Source organism: Drosophila biarmipes, unplaced genomic scaffold, assembly GCF_025231255.1.
Source record: "Drosophila biarmipes strain raj3 unplaced genomic scaffold, RU_DBia_V1.1 ptg000019l, whole genome shotgun sequence".
NCBI classification, from domain to species: domain Eukaryota; kingdom Metazoa; phylum Arthropoda; class Insecta; order Diptera; family Drosophilidae; genus Drosophila; species Drosophila biarmipes.
In genome coordinates, this window is record NW_026114537.1 from 2,084,372 (window position 1) to 2,100,248 (window position 15,877).

Consider the following 15,877-nt stretch of genomic DNA (forward strand, 5'->3'; position numbering starts at 1 on the left):
GACCTGAATTGGTGATGCTGACGTGGTCTCTGCACACGGCCCCACACTAGCGGCGATGCACCGTTAACCTATTTCTCTCTCTCCAAAATCTATTTTCCCTTTCTCTCCCAGCAGTCTCGAACTGAATTCCCCAAAATCTCTCGAATTCCCTAAACTCTCTCGAACCAACTTCTCCAAATTCTCGAAATACTCTTGAACTCTATTCTTCAAACTCTTTTTTTTCGCAGTTCCGTTACTATGTGTATTCACTACAGTCGTTTCCCGCTTATATTAGTGCTTAGTTATTTAACTCCTCACCTGTAGATAGAGTCGTATTAATCAAACCGCACCCAACGAATTATTTTTATGCTTTCTTATATTGTGGATGTTACTTCGGATGTGCCTCAAGGCAGACACTTTTTACCTTTAAGTTGTATCTTAATCCTCTATTTTTATGTACGCCGACGAAGTTAAAATTTTTGTGTTTTCATTATGATAGGTCGCACCCCTAATTCGACCCCAACGAAATTTAGAAGTGGTGCACCAATAATCCTCTTTTCCTACACCATGCAAACCTATGATTTTATTTCTCCTCGCGTCTTTTCTCCCACAGCTTTGTTAGTCACAACCTAGAGCGCGTTACCACTTATTAATAGCTTGTAGTCCTTTTTGTCCATAAACTTTGATTCAATAGATATAATTATTGCAATGGTAAACGTAGCCAACGGCATTTTCGATTTTATAAAGCAATGGTACAAGCAATGCCAGCTTGAAGGACTTCTAAACTCTTGAATTTTGTGCGGAACAAGATATCACAGCCTTCACTCTCATCACTTCACTCATTCCTGTATGTATTATTTATTGTATTTCGTTATTTATTTAGGCTTTAAATAGAAAATAGCAATAAAAAAATAAACTACAATGAAAAAAACACTACTACTTCTAAATAGAGGCAAAACTATATGATAGCTATCCCAAATAAAAATCGATGGTTTTTTAAAGACATCACTCTCGGAGATGATTAAATTAAAAAGATTTACTTGTAGGGTACACAAAAAAAATATTTTGAAGTCATATTGAAAGTGTCCGATTCTGCGGTAAAACACACAATTATTTTGTAGATAATTTTATATATATTGAGAAGCTAATTTTAAAATTGAAAGTTACCGTTCAAATGCTAAAGTGATCATCTCTTGTCCAAACTAATTTCAGTTTAACGTCACCCATATTTTTCACTTTCTGAGCCTGAAAAAATAATGTAACGGACAACGACATGTCATAAACACTTAATTATTTGCTTATTAAAGCCGATATATTTCTGCCTGACTCTGAGAAAAATTTCACTAATTAATGAAATTTCACTAATCATGAAACAATCGCATACAGTATATGTACTTTATGGGGTCGGAAACGCTTTTTTCTGCTTTTTACATACTACTTCGAAAAAATACAAAATACCCTTTTACTTTCTACAAGTAACGGGAAAATAGCTATATGTTTTCGCATCTTGATTAAATTTTTTTATCAATCACAATCCGCTTTGTGGGTTATGCAACTATAAGAAAATATAACGTTTTTTATTTATTCATAAAATACAATCGAAGTGTCAATTTTTAAAATTGCATATTTTTTTTGTTGCAATCACCAAAAGAATACAATACAAAATGCTTTTAAAAGTGACTCAATCTAATCTGCACGTGTACAAAGTAACTTTAATCGATAACTTGTTACTTCGCACATTTCGTTACTTAGTTTCGGTCTTAGTTTGTTTCTCTAAACAGAATCATTTAAACTAGGTAATTTGTTTATTGAACTGCAGCAAGAAGTTCCCAAACCAAAAATTACGCTTATATTTCAAAATGAACTAGAAAACTTTAAGAATTTCGATTGGCTTTTGGATCAAATTAGCTCCAGACATCGGCTGAGTAGCGCTTTTGAGCCTCCATCTTCTTGACATACTGCGCGGCTTCTACCTCGCTCATGTTTCCCTTAGTGGACAAAATCTTCATTAAAATGTTTCTTACGTCTACGGCCATGTTCTTCGCATCACTGTATGGGAATAACAATTATAATTTACTTTATGGATTCATGTCTTCTCTTAAATAACTTACCCGCATATGTAGAAGTGACCTTTGTTCTCGCCAATTACGGTCCATATTAGATCTGCATCCTGTTCAAGCAAATGCTGTACATAAACCTTTTTTACCTGGTCACGTGAAAACGCTGCTCTCAGGTTAAGTATACCACTTTTAACCCACTCGTTTAACTCGGTTTCGTAGATGTAGTCCTCCGTGCGCTTACGACAGCCAAAATAGAGGATTGACTGGCCCACTTTCTTGCCCTCATCATGCAGAAACTGACGCTCCTGAAGGAAACCGCGGAAAGGGGCCAATCCCGTGCCCGGGCCCACCATTATGATAGGCGTCTCATTTTTCGTAGGTAGACGGAACTGCGACTTGCGAATAAATACGGGCACATTAACATTCTCGCCGCTCTTGGGTTGCTTATTCTTCAAATATGTAGTGGCCACTCCCTTGTTGGTACGTCCTGTTGGAGTCTCGTACTCTACTAGCACGGCTGTAACATGCACATCAGTGGGATGCAGTTTAGCAGACGAGGAGATGGAATAGTATCGGGGCTGTAAACGGGGCAGCAGCTCGCAAACGTGGTCTATGGGAGGGCGACAGGACTTGACATCTTCCAGAATGTGGACAACGTTGCGGCATGCGTCTTGGATCCAGCTCTGATACTTCTCCTTTCCTGCGAAATATATTTTTTAATGGAAATAATAATAAACATGCGTAAGCAAACTCTTTTATATGTGAGCATACTAACATATTTTCAAATGAATGTCGAATGCGAATATTTTAGAAAGTGTGTTTATATAGTCGAATGTACACGCATTTTCCAACACAAAATTTGATATTAGAACTTCCGTATGTCACGACCCCTTATCTCGTTAAAAGGTGTTTTTCTTCGATGTCATATGTTTATCATAAATGAACAAACATTTTCCGTTTGAAAAGTCCCAAAAATCTTGTATTTGAGACTTTATTCAACGCGTACTTTCAGTAAAAAATAAATATGTTAATAGCCGGTGTCAATTATCCTCACCGGATCTAAATTTTCTAACCTTTCTTTTTACATTTTCTCTGTATACAATCTCCTTAGTTTTTGAATCACCTTTCGATGTAATGTATCACCAGTTGCAATCGGACCATTATATCAGATTTTACTACGGCTCTATGTAGAAGTTGCCTTTGTCGCATCACTTTGCCGGTACGCGTAGTGGCGAACGCCACAGTTACTATGTTTATACGATAGGAATCACGATTTCTTAAAAGCGCGATATAGAAATAACACCTGTTTATACGAGACATATCATTTCGTGAATTGCTTTCAGTAGAGATGCCAGACGTGTAAAATTTGGTATTTAAGTCTGGTCACACTTTTACAAAATGTAAACAAACCAAACAACGCGATGGATAAACTAAAATTCCTCATTTACAATCGGCAAATAAGAACCGGAAAATTAATTTAAAAAGTTACTGCGTGCTTTTTGGGCACGAATGCAAGACCAAGGAGCGTTGCCACCTGGTCTGCATAGCGTTAAGTTGGTTGCGCACCACAAATTCTCGCTTTCAGACTGAAATCATAGTTAACTTTAGTGATGATGGCGAAATCAAAAAATGTTGTACCCTTTCGATATACATACATACTTATGGATCTTACCGTAGAAAAACGAGGTTGAGATTGACAACCTGGATTTAACACCTACGCAAGATTCCAATGTTCAAATAATTGAAAACTCGGTGATCGCCTCCTACGAAGGGTATTTCAACCGACCCAAAGTGGGGACCCAATATTGGAGTCTTTTGACTGGAGCCAGTTTCCATTGGGGACTATCAGTGTGCAGAGAAATTTCGAATGGACGAGGACCTATTCTATTATTATTACACTTTAATGGATAATGGAGATGACAACGCATTACTAGATGTTTTATTTGATATAGATTTTTAACAATTAATTAACCATTTATATGGTTGGATAATTTTTTTTTTTGCTCTACAAATCCTTTTTTTCTCTGCGTTTCTTCAACAGAAGATGCATATTAAAGTCGTGTCGTAACAAAAAGTTGCGTATTGTAGCACCAAAATATAAATTAAAGGTATGTATGCGCTTTTAGGATTTGTTTCTAAGCACAACTCATGATTTTTCACCAGTACGATGTTTTATAAAAAAAAATGTATAAATTAATGTATAATTAGATCCCGTGCCCGTCTCTGGTTTGGAGTATTATGTTCGGACTTAAATTCTTAAATAATAAACATATACAACTTCTTGAACACATGTAAATTTGTTTTTAATATTTAGAATGTAATGGTAATTGCTAGCTTATTCACAACTGCTAAATTTTAAAAGAGAAGGTAAAATTATTTTTTCATTAATTCCGCTCAGAGTTTAACACGCCTCATAACCACTTTATCAGTATAACTAGTGGTCTCTACGACACGTTGCCCTAAATCGCGTTGGTCAAGGGAGCTTGATGATCACAACAAAGCTTTTATGTTTCTCTTGTTCGTCCGTCTATGGAATATTGCTCGCGTATATGGTCACCTCAAATTAGCTGTTATGAAAATATGCTAGTCAGTTCGAAAACAATTTCTTTTATTTGCTTTGAGAGGTTTAAACTGGGATACAGAAGGACGATTGCCCTCTTATCATGCGAGGTTGCGCGTGCTGGACTTACCAACCTTGAACCATAGTAGAAAGTGTCATGGAGTTATGTTTTTGCATAAATTAATAAGTGGTGATGTCGACTCTCCCTTCCTTCTTAGTTTTTGTAGTAAGTAATTTCTTCTTAGTAATTTTGTAGATCTAATCATGCCCTTCATGATTCTTTTTTTTGCAGGTAGTATATAAGTCGGAACTAGCCAGATTGGATCTTATAGCAGATTTTGAAAAGAATTTCGATCTAACTACAGAAGGAACCTAATATGAAATTACAACGTTGGAAAATAAAACTTAGAGAGTTTGATTATGAAATAAAGTACATTAAAGGAAAACAGAAGAGATGCTCTATCCAGGATTACAATAAAAGAATCAAAATTACAAAATTAAAGTATGGTACGAAATTAATGAAAACTTCAGTAGTACTTCTCAACATAACCACATATGCAGACTTTCATGAAAAAATATTAGAAATACATGAGAAAACAATACAATACTTCACAGACGCACAAAAACTTATTCAAAACATAATTAATAAGTGTTTGTAATTTATGCACAGCCAAACACAGCAAAATGGCTCTTCCGTTTGAACAAACTCCAGAAACTGAAAATATTCGCGATAAGTATGTTATAGATTATTATTTTATTGACCAACGTAAATTTTTAAAATGCATCGACATTTATTCAAAATGCATTTCTAATATTGAAACAAAAACCACAGATTGAATTGAAAGTAAAAAAGCTCTTCTTAAAATCTTTAATATGATTGGTAAACCGAAAACAATTAAAAAGGATCAAGATCCTGGCCTAGTATCTAAACCATTTCCAAATTGGTTACAAAAGGAAAATATTAATATTGGAATTACAACTAGCAAGAATGGTATAGCCGATATAGAAAGTTAAGACTTATTAATACTCTTACGGACGCTGAAGATACGTTAATAAACATAGAAAAGGCAACATACGTTTACATTCACGAAATAACCAATGATATCACAAAAAAACTCCTGCTGAAATATTTCTTTATGGAATGAAACCAAGCAAAAATATGCAAAAACAAAAAGAACATAAGACAGATAAAATTAATTAAGACTCTACGAGTAACGGGTATACTAGATTCGTCGTAAAGTATGTAACAGGTAGAAGGAAGCGTTTCCGACCCCAGAGTCTGTCCTTATGAACGCTGAGATTTCGGAAACTATAAGAGCTAGAACAGTCAGACCTGGCATGATGGTTAAGACGGTTAAGATGGATTCGTTTGCCAACCAACCGTCCCCAAATTTATGAATAATGCGGATTCGAAAAGGTTTCTGGACAAATTAAGCCACAGACATGTAAACCTGTGTGAAAAAAACAGCTCAGTGTGTAAAACACATTTTTTTAAATATATTTTGTTGTATTTTTTGGTTGATTATATTCTCAAAAAAGTTGTTGCAGTTGTTGCAAAAAATTTTTAAATAAATATTTCCTTCGATAGGGGCTAAACCCTTAATAGTTTTTGGATAAGATAAGGGATCAAAAACGGATTTTTTTTAATATCGAAGTCTTTCAATTAGAATCCTGGTAATGGAATAAGGGTAACTCGAATATATTTGGCTTGTAATACTTACTATTTACTAAATGTTTAGTCACTAAAAAACATAAAAAAAACATTTTTCTATGGAATATACCCAAAATGTCGAATGTTGCTAACTGTCCCAACTTTTAGACCTCTCCCCTACAAACGTATACAATATCTTAACATATAATATCGTTCCAGCTCCAATAAAAAATAAATATTTTACCTTCCTGAGTGATGGAGGCCATGTTGCGCAGCAGCTCCTTCTCCTTTTCGTCAGTACAATACTCAGCAAGCTCCTTGAGAATGTGTGTTCTTGGTATAGCAGTTATTTCCAAATAATGTGTCAGAGCGGTACGGTAGGTTGTAGGACATGGGAATGGGTGCTTTTTGCTGCTGTCAGTATCGGTATTAATCAATGAGAAAACAGTGTCCAAATTGGCGTTGCACATCTGGCCGAGCCTTTCAACCAAGCTCTTGTCGTTAATAGGGTACATAGCAATGTGATCGCCAGCATCGTAGCGCATTTTGGAACCATCGATGCTCAATTCTATGTGCATGCAGGAGCGTCCGCCGCCTTTGTGCAGCTCTCGGTTTACCTTGATGGGTGCCAGGAAAGGATTTTTGGCGTCAAAGGGGGGACGCTGGTTTTGCATAGAGTGCAGTCTGGCGATTTCTCCTTTGTAGATACGATCAGGCTGAACATCAGATTGTTCCAGCAGACGGTACTGACGAAAGAGCACTTCTTCGCCACCGCCCTCAATTCCAAAATGGTCGCACACAGCCGGCCAAAAACGGTCCTTCCACGTGATAAAGTCATCCTCGATGCTGTTAAGAATACAAAGCGTAAGCAAATCTTTTCAATCCCCACCACTTTTGTACTTACTTGGCATCATCGTCTCCCAGTCCCAGTTCAAATACTCGATTGGCGCCCAGTTCTTCCAGCCGCTTATCCACATAGATAGCCACTTTGTTATAGTGCTCGTATGTCTTGTTTCCCAAACCAAAGACCTTTAATTGCATAAAGAAATACCTAATTTGTAAAGCTAAATAAGATACGTTTAAATTTGTCTCATTTTTTAGTGTCAATCCTTAATATTCGATATACACTCTGACTAAGGGTTCTCTGAATAGAATTACTTTATTAAACGATTATATTATTATTTGTTTTAAATATTTAGAATGTAATGGTAATTGATAGCTTATCCACAACTGCTAAATTTTAAAAGAGAAGGTAAAATTATTTTTTTTTTAATTCCGCTCAGAGATTAACACCCCCTCATAACCACTTTTTAACTAGGTAGGATATTATTGATTTTAAATAGGCAGTATGTCTGTAACAATATTCTAGTCATGATCAAATAGCACAAAAAGAAAGCTTTTTCTATGTAAGAGTAATAAGCCGTCAACATATTTTAGTTATTGCACAAATATGTATTTAATTGTATCCGATTAAGATTTTTTGTTGATAAAAATAACATTTTCGGGGGTGTCACAGAAATCTCTTCCAACCCAATTTCCCCCGAAAAGCATATCTCGGTGTAACAGACGTCATATTTTACGGTTTCTAGATCCCTTATATTTAGACAGACGATTTGATAAAAGAAACCAAACTACAAATGCTTGCCAAAAATAATATTTTATATTTAAGGATAAGCATTTTATAAATCGACTAGAAAAAATTTGCTAAATAAAAAAAATACAGTCTGCAAAACAGCTTAACAGTGATAAAAATTTGAATTTTGAAATACCAAATTTCGGAGTAGCTATTGAAATGTTGTGTTAACGAATTAAAAAAAAAACAAGGAAGAACCCTATAGTGGAGTGTCTCGACTATGAGATACCCGTTACTGATCTTAAGGGAGCAAAATGGAAATATATAAGCTGAAAAGGGATATTGAAAAGCTACTACTATTTCAATATAAGAGTGATTCTTTGTGAAACATATACAGTTTTTCTTTAAGGTCTCCAAAAAATTTCTTATTTTTATCACGATACTACACAATATATATATTAGTATTTAGAAATATAAAAAAAATCAATTTGTCAGATGCGAAAATTTGGCAATGCTTTACTTTTGTTAAATGCAATTAAAACTAAAAAAAAAGGTAAAAAAAAATTTTAAGTAATCATAAATTACAATTTTTTTCTAAAAATAATTTCCATAACTGTTTCCAAGCAAACTATTGTCTAAACTTAAAAAAGAAAACTTAAATCGCGATTTTCTGTCAATCGGCATTTTTAATTTATGTAACAAATTAGTATAACGTTATATACATTATCGTCGTTTATGCCTGAAAATTTTGTCGAGGGAAATCTATAACTTTCGCCACTAATTAATAAAACAGTTAATATTAAGGATAAAAACAAAGTAGTATTTTTTTTGTGAATATTTTAATAATGTTGTAAAAAACTAAATCGACTCAATGATATTATTGTAGATTGTATTGCATGTCAGCCCAGCGACAAAAATCTGCGACTCGTGTAGAAAATCGATCAACAATCTGGCTAAGATTTAAAATTCCTTAGTATTGACCGTGATGCAAAAACGAAAAAAAAATGAAAAAAACTAACCAGATAGAGAAAACAAACCAATATTTCAAAAAGGCAGGCATAAAAAGGCTCAAGAGTAAAAGATAAATTTGAATTCCCGGACATTATTACTAGCGAAAGACAAAGTTTTTCGATTGGTCCTAATCGGATATCTCACATTTTCGTGGGTCGTGGGGCTGCCATGCAACACAAATATAATTTTTTTTAATTAAAATTTTTTTTTAAGAAATTAAAAAGTTTTTATGTTAAAAAAATCGTATTTGTTAGGTAGAGGTTTAGAGGCTTTTATGCAAAAGACATGAAATCAATCAGATAACTACAGATGGAAACATAGACTAGATACCTTTTAAAAACTAGCTTTTTTTTACTAACTATAAACATTTCTAATAAAAAAAAAATAATTTTTTTTTGCCAAATTCGTTTGGTTTGTAAAAGATTGGCCCATATATATCCATTTGCCTTTTGCTCCCTAAAGCTGAAAAACGGTTATCTGACAGTTGAGGCACTCCACTATAGCGTTTTTCATTATTTTGTTTTGGGTTTTTGGTAAAATTGATCAAATGGGTTTTAAATAGGTCAGTTGGGCTTAAAGTTTCAGAAACAAGTCACTTTACTTATATATGGCTCTAGTAAGAAGGTTAACGTATTACGTTTCGCTTATGCTTAAAATTGCCGCGTTTAAAATAGTTACAGGAAACCAAACTAACTTGAATCTCTTGGACATTGATGTACCATGATTAGCACATATAAATGCCACTTACTTACTTACCAATTAATTCTTGTTACGAGCGCAGTTCTATTCCTCGGGCGTATGAAAAAATTGAGGACATAGAAAATGACAATTTAAATTTTTCCTATATTCATCACAAACTACACCATTTATATAGTATTTTTAAAAATACTAAAGGAATTCCATTTGGGATAAGCGAATATAATATATATTTCGCATATTGTTTTGGAAATTCAAATTATAACGATTATTTTTTGGTACACTCTTGTTTTACTTCTTATTGCTTCTCGGTTCTTTCGTGCGAGACGGATACGCAATTCCGTCAGCGTAGTCTGGGCGTGGGCATAAGTGAGACAAATAGTGTTCGTCACAACTCACCACACTATGCGTGTGTATTCGAGGGTAAGGGAAATGAAAAGGAACGAAAGTGAGTTCGAACGGCAGACTAAAATGTGAAGCCGGAGATCATGCTACGCGCCAGAAAACGCTTCGCCGAAAGTCCAGTCGAGGACTTTGATACTGGATCTTCGTCATATACATGTAATAATATGGTGATAAATTTTTTCGATTAGTTTATTTACAACTTTAAAAATATAATACAAAAAAAAAAATAAAAAATATATAAATATTTTAGTCCAAACTTACAAAATATATTTTTGATCGCGGTTTTCTGCCAATCGGCATTTTTAATTTTAAAACAGCTGATATTAAGAAAAAATTAACGTCTTTTATACCCTTGCAGAGGGTGTAATGATTTCAGTCAGAAGTTTGCAACGCAGTGAAGGAGACGTTTCCGACCCCATAAAGTATATATATTCTTGATCAGCGTCACAAGACGAGTCGATCTAGTCTGTCCGTTCGTCCGTTTCTACGCAAACTAGTCTCTCAGTTTTAAAGCTATAGGGCTGAAACTTTCCCAAAAGTCTTCCCTCTGTTGCAGGTAGTATAAAAGTCGGAACCAGCCGGATCGGACAACTATATCTAATAGCTCCCATAGGAACTATCGGGGAAAAAATTTAAAAAAAATTATATCTTTTCTGGTTTTTTTCGAATTAAATTTTATCAGAATCGGACGACTATAACATATAGTCCTCCCATAGGAACAATCGGAAAATTGGTGGTAAAATAATATTAAAAAAGTATATCTTCGGTGTATTTTAACTTATAACCTCCTACGCTTGGAAATAACATTTTTTATTTGGTTTTGAATTTCGAATTAAATTTTATCAAAATCGGACGACAATATAGCTGTCATAGGAACGATCCGATAATTGGTGGGAAATAATGTGAAACAAATTATAGCTTTGGGGCTTTTCGACATATCATCTTATAATATTGGGAATAAACATTTTTATATTTTTAAGAATTTCGAATTCAACTTAATAAAATTATAAATTATTTTTTGAAACTGCAAAAGTGTACAAACTTCGGCTTCCCGAAGTTAACTTCCTTTCTTGTTTTTTGATGTTTTATAGTTGTAACGAAATATTTTCTCAATTCTACCCACAACGAGCGATATTTTAAGGCGCCACCTACCGGCTATTTGAGTAGATGTTGAGTGGGCGGCAAACAGATTTAAGAGTTTAGACCGCTTGTGGCATATTTTTCGTAGGTCGGTCGGTAGTTTTTGTGAGGAGTTGAATAACTCCACAAAAATCCCAGGAGTAACGGCGCGGCAAAGAGCGGTTGGAGAGGAAGAGTTTGGATATTAAGAACGGTGAACGTGATCAAGGACGGAGAAGAGACGAATGTCGGAGAATAATAGAATTTGGAGACCAAGGATGGAGAGAGAGTGGAGACTTGAAAGACGGAGCGAGAGTGCCGTGTGCAAAAGGGAGTAACGGAACGCCGCCGGACTTTGGACTCTGCCGTAAACTTTGGACCATACATCACGGAAACGAGCGGGACGGATGCATTAGGCAGGACTTCAGTTAAAAGCTGGACATGGAGGACAAGTGAGTCAAGCAGAAATGAAGAGATTCAGCGTGCCGTGCGCAATTAGGAAATAACGGTTCCCGGAGGCACTATAAAAAGCCGCAGAATAATTAGTGGCCGACAAGAAATGGTGAGTTCGGGGGTAAGCTTGTCTTAACCCAGTGTACCTCGCACCAAGCGCTATTTTGGCGTGTCCCGGCGCAAGCCCCGTCCGTCAAGTGGTATTGAGCAGGTACTGACGTGATCAGCCAATAAGGAGAGCGGTTGATCAGTACGGTCTCGAGTGGAGTTTTCCAGGGAAGCCTACGGTTCCGACAAGTGAAGTCCCGGAGCGGCGTGTCCGAGCCCCGAGTGTAACGAGCCAGAAGGGAGAGCGGTCAATCAGTACGGTCCCGAGTGGAATTTCCCAATAGAGTCTCCGGTTCGGACTCGTGAAGTACTGGATCGGCGAATGCCCGAGAACCCGAGTACCATAAGCCACGCTACGTCCAACCACGCAGCCAGGAGCAGTTCACAGGACGCCGTCATCAGCAAGCAAGACACCACATCAGAACAGCCACGCCGGACAGGTCAACCGCCCAGGAACTGCACGGACAGTAAGTGAAAGGGTAAGGCTAGGGTGGAACGTTCGTTTACACTAGGCGTAGAAGCGAAGTGAAGCGCGAGGCAGCTTCCTGGTGTTTGCCTTGACTGCCCGCGCGATCTGAGTGGAAATCCCAGTGTGACCATCCGGGACAGAGCAAGGGACAGACGGTCGTGTGTCAAAAGAAGTAATCCTGGAGAGCGCGTCATTCGTTTCACCCTAGTCTGAGAACGGTGACGCTTCTCTAAGCCCGCACGGCAGACCCGTCAATTCTGTGCTTTCTCACTGAATTACTTGGTAATCACGTTTATATAAATTTGATAAGACGAACACACACGATGTACTGACCAAGCCGCACGAATCTCTTAGCGAGCAGAATGTAAACAAAATCGATACGTTACATCTGGCGCCCAAAACGTGATTGTCCCAGCGGTGAAAACAACAAACAGAATGGGAAAGAAGTGGATCTACCTCCTTAAGAAGGAGCACTTCGCCCAGATGCTTAATGTCGCCTTGACATGAGAAGAGCACTGTCGGAGTATTACTCCGAAACAAAGAACGACCCACAACTCGTCAGCATCAGGGCCGAGCTGAAAGATACATACCACGACAGAGCCGGCCGAAGCATCACGCTTACGAACGCGGAAGGGGTCAACCTAGTGGCAAGCCTAAGCGTCCGTCGACAACCTGCAAAGGGTGGCCCATAGGCGAAAGTCAAGCCAAGGCAGGAAAAGAACAGAGCTGACCTCGAGACCCAGCCAGTCAGATTATGCAAGGGTCGCTAAACAGGTCCGCGGGAGGCTATTCAGGTTTGACGGGGCGGAAAAACCGCCAACACATACGGCTTGGATTTAGACATGATCCCCCGAGCAATGCCAGAAGTGCTTAAGGGAAGGGCTTTGAAATGGTTTATCGCCAACAAAAAGCAATGTAAATCTTGGGCAGAATCCATTTAGAGCTTCCATTTATACATTCTGCAGAGATATGTTTTTACCAGGTTCAGCGAGTCGTTCAAAGATTACATGATCGACATGCAGACGATGGCGAGGCCACTCAATTATTCTTCGAAAGACACCCTAAGAATCATCACAAGTTTAAGGCTCTTCCTGAGGGCTAAGAAAAGGAACGGAAAGCGTTCGTACAGGAAAACAAGTTCTCGAAGACCAAGTCCGCATCACCAACGCAGGTCACATGAAGAAGATGCGAAGAGACAGGTAGCCTGAAGACACGGCAAATTGACCAATGGTAACCACCACAACGAATCCCATGGCACTAGGCAACAAGAACACCACGAGGAGGCTAATGGACACCACCCCAGCTTCAACAGATGAAGCAAACGAACTCTGTGTGGCGGCCACCAGGCACAACACAGAGACCACGCGAAGTTCGCAAGACACCGCAAGACAGATCGAGCCCCGCAGAACCGCCACGGACAATAGGGAAAGGTGAGACTAGGGTTAAACGTTTACACTAGGCGTAAAAGCGAAGCAGACCGCGAGTGGGACCATCCGGGACAGAGCAATGGACAGGAGGTCGTGTGTCGAAAGGAGGGATTCTGAGATGGTGACGCTTCCCCTAGCCCGCACGGATGACCCCCTAACGAGTCTGAGTCGTTGCCAATCAGTCGCCGAGTCAACGCGTCAGGGACAAGCAGCGTGCAAGAATCTTCAAAGGGCTGCAGGACTGGAGCACAGAGTCAACGAGGCGATAGGACATGACAACCGGAACCGTCGGAGACAACAAGGGCACACGTGGCAATATCAAAGACATCCGAACTACCAAGCCGTCAGTAATTACACCCGGAAAAAACCCACTACGAACCTGTGAATTCTATGTTCTCTCATTGAACTACTGGGAAGTCACGTTTATATAAATTTGGTTGGACGAATACACACAATCTACTGAGCTATTCGCACGAGTTTCGTAGGGGGCAGAACGTAAAAATTAGTTTGTTCAGTTCAGTATTGAAGAGACAAAGACAATTCACTTTAAAATTGGGGTCTTTCATAAAAAGTGTAGGCAATACAAACTTTCGCGGAAAGTGGGCGTTAGAGTGGGCGGGGCACCCGCTAAATAAACTTGCGCTGCGCAGGCAGCCCTTATAGTTTCCAAAATCTCAGCGTTCATACGGACAGAGTACTTTATACTGTTACTCTACGAGTAACGCGTTTTATAATATGCATCCTATCTACGCTTCTGCCAATTTTTTTTCATACCCTTGCAGAGGGTATAATGATTTCCGTCAGACTCGTCACAAGATGAGTCGATCTAGCCATGTCCGTCCGTCTGTCCGTCCGTTTCTACTCAAAAACTCACAGTTTTAAAGCTATCGGCCTGAAAGTTTCATGAAGTCTTCTGCCCTTTGCAGGTAGTATATAAGTTGGAGCCAGCCGGTTCGAACAACTATATCTTATAGCACCCATAGGAATTATCGGGAAAAAATTAAAAAAATATATATCTTTGGTGTTTTTAGCATATAACCTCCAAAGCTTGGAAATAACATTTTTTAATTGGTTTTGAATTTCAAATTAAAATTATTTTAAAAACGGACGACTATATCATATGGCTGCCATAGGAACGATCGAAAAATTAGTCGTAAAATAATATGAAAAAATTATATCTTATATCCTCGTACGCTTGGAAATTACAGTTTTTAATTGGTTTTGAATTTCGAATTAAATTTTATCAAAATCGGTCGACTAAATTATATAGTTGCCATAGATACGATCGGAAAATTAGTCGGAAAATATGAAAAAATTATATCTTTGGTGTTTTTTAACATATAACCTTCTAAGCATGGAAATAACACTTTTTCATTACTTCTAAATTTCGAAAAAAATTTTATCAAAATCGGACGACTGGTGGGAAAATGATATGAAACAAATTATAGCTTTGCGGCTTTTTGACATATTATCTTGTAATATTGGGAAAATAATTTTTTATATTTTTAAGAATTTCGAATTGAATTTAACAAAAATCGGACTACTCAAACATATAGACGTAAAAAAAACGGTCTGAAAAATTTTTTTTTTTAATATCACTGAAGGCAACAACAATCCTTAAAAACTGCCCATGGTGTTACAAAAGTTGTTTATTTCTTATTACTGCAAGGGTATACAAACTTCGGCTTGCCGAAGTTATCTTCTTTTCTTGTTTTTTTTTTTTGAGTTCAGTTCCACACAGGAAGCAATTATTTGTTTCTAACTAGATTCTCCCCAGATATTACATATGAGGTTGTTTAAGAATTTATACCTGAAAAATTCCCTTTCGAGGATATGTAAGTTAATCATTTTCGGTTCATTTTCATATCGTAGGATATCGTCTGTTATAATATTGCTCTGTCTGATGTGTTTACTGTATTACTTTCTCAAAGCTTTTGGCTTAATGATGATTTGATTATAAAAGAAGTTGTTCCCAATAAACCGAGAACAAATGTAAGAGGTTCCACTGTGCCAAAGAACTAAAAAGTTTATTATTGGCGTATGTTAGGGGACTTAATATGAAACTACCCAACCTTTATGCTAACTTCTTGGCTTCAGTCAGCCAACTTTAATACCTATAGGACCGAGCGCTCCTCCTGTAGGGGTGGCGGTGTGCTTGTTTAAGAAATCGATGCCGACCGTACCTACGGTCAGCCTAGTGAGGTTCAGACTGCTGCTGGGGGGCGTAAAAAACTTTCAGTTGTTCAACAAAGGAAGCAATTATTTGTTTCTAGATTCACTCAAGATATGTACTGATTGCCGTTATCTCTATCCTGACATCCGAGAGAATTCACTCTCATATCCCTAACGACATTGAATTTGTTAGG

The 15,877-nt window shown here is 37.4% G+C and overlaps 1 protein-coding gene across 1 annotated transcript; it reads right to left on the bottom strand.

Annotated features, from left to right (window-relative positions):
* Window positions 1–1,526: 1,526 nt before the first annotated feature.
* LOC108027300 (NADPH--cytochrome P450 reductase) lies at window positions 1,527–7,291 on the bottom strand. Its single transcript, XM_044092664.2, has 4 exons — window positions 7,155–7,291; window positions 6,495–7,096; window positions 2,091–2,739; window positions 1,527–2,028 (listed from the first exon to the last, which is right to left on the bottom strand). Exons 1-4 carry the CDS (start codon window positions 7,289–7,291, stop codon window positions 1,884–1,886), a joined length of 1,533 nt encoding a protein of 510 aa, XP_043948599.2. The 3' UTR covers window positions 1,527–1,883.
* Window positions 7,292–15,877: the final 8,586 nt, after the last annotated feature.

Coding starts and splice junctions, on each gene's coding strand:
- LOC108027300 (XM_044092664.2), bottom strand. CDS start 7,291: ATGCAATTAAAGGTCTTTGGTTTGGGAAACAAGACATACGAGCACTAT. Junction 7,097..7,154: donor CTGGGAGACGATGATGCCAA/GTAAGTACAAAA, acceptor TATTCTTAACAG/CATCGAGGATGACTTTATCA. Junction 2,029..2,090: donor GGTCACTTCTACATATGCGG/GTAAGTTATTTA, acceptor ATTCCCATACAG/TGATGCGAAGAACATGGCCG.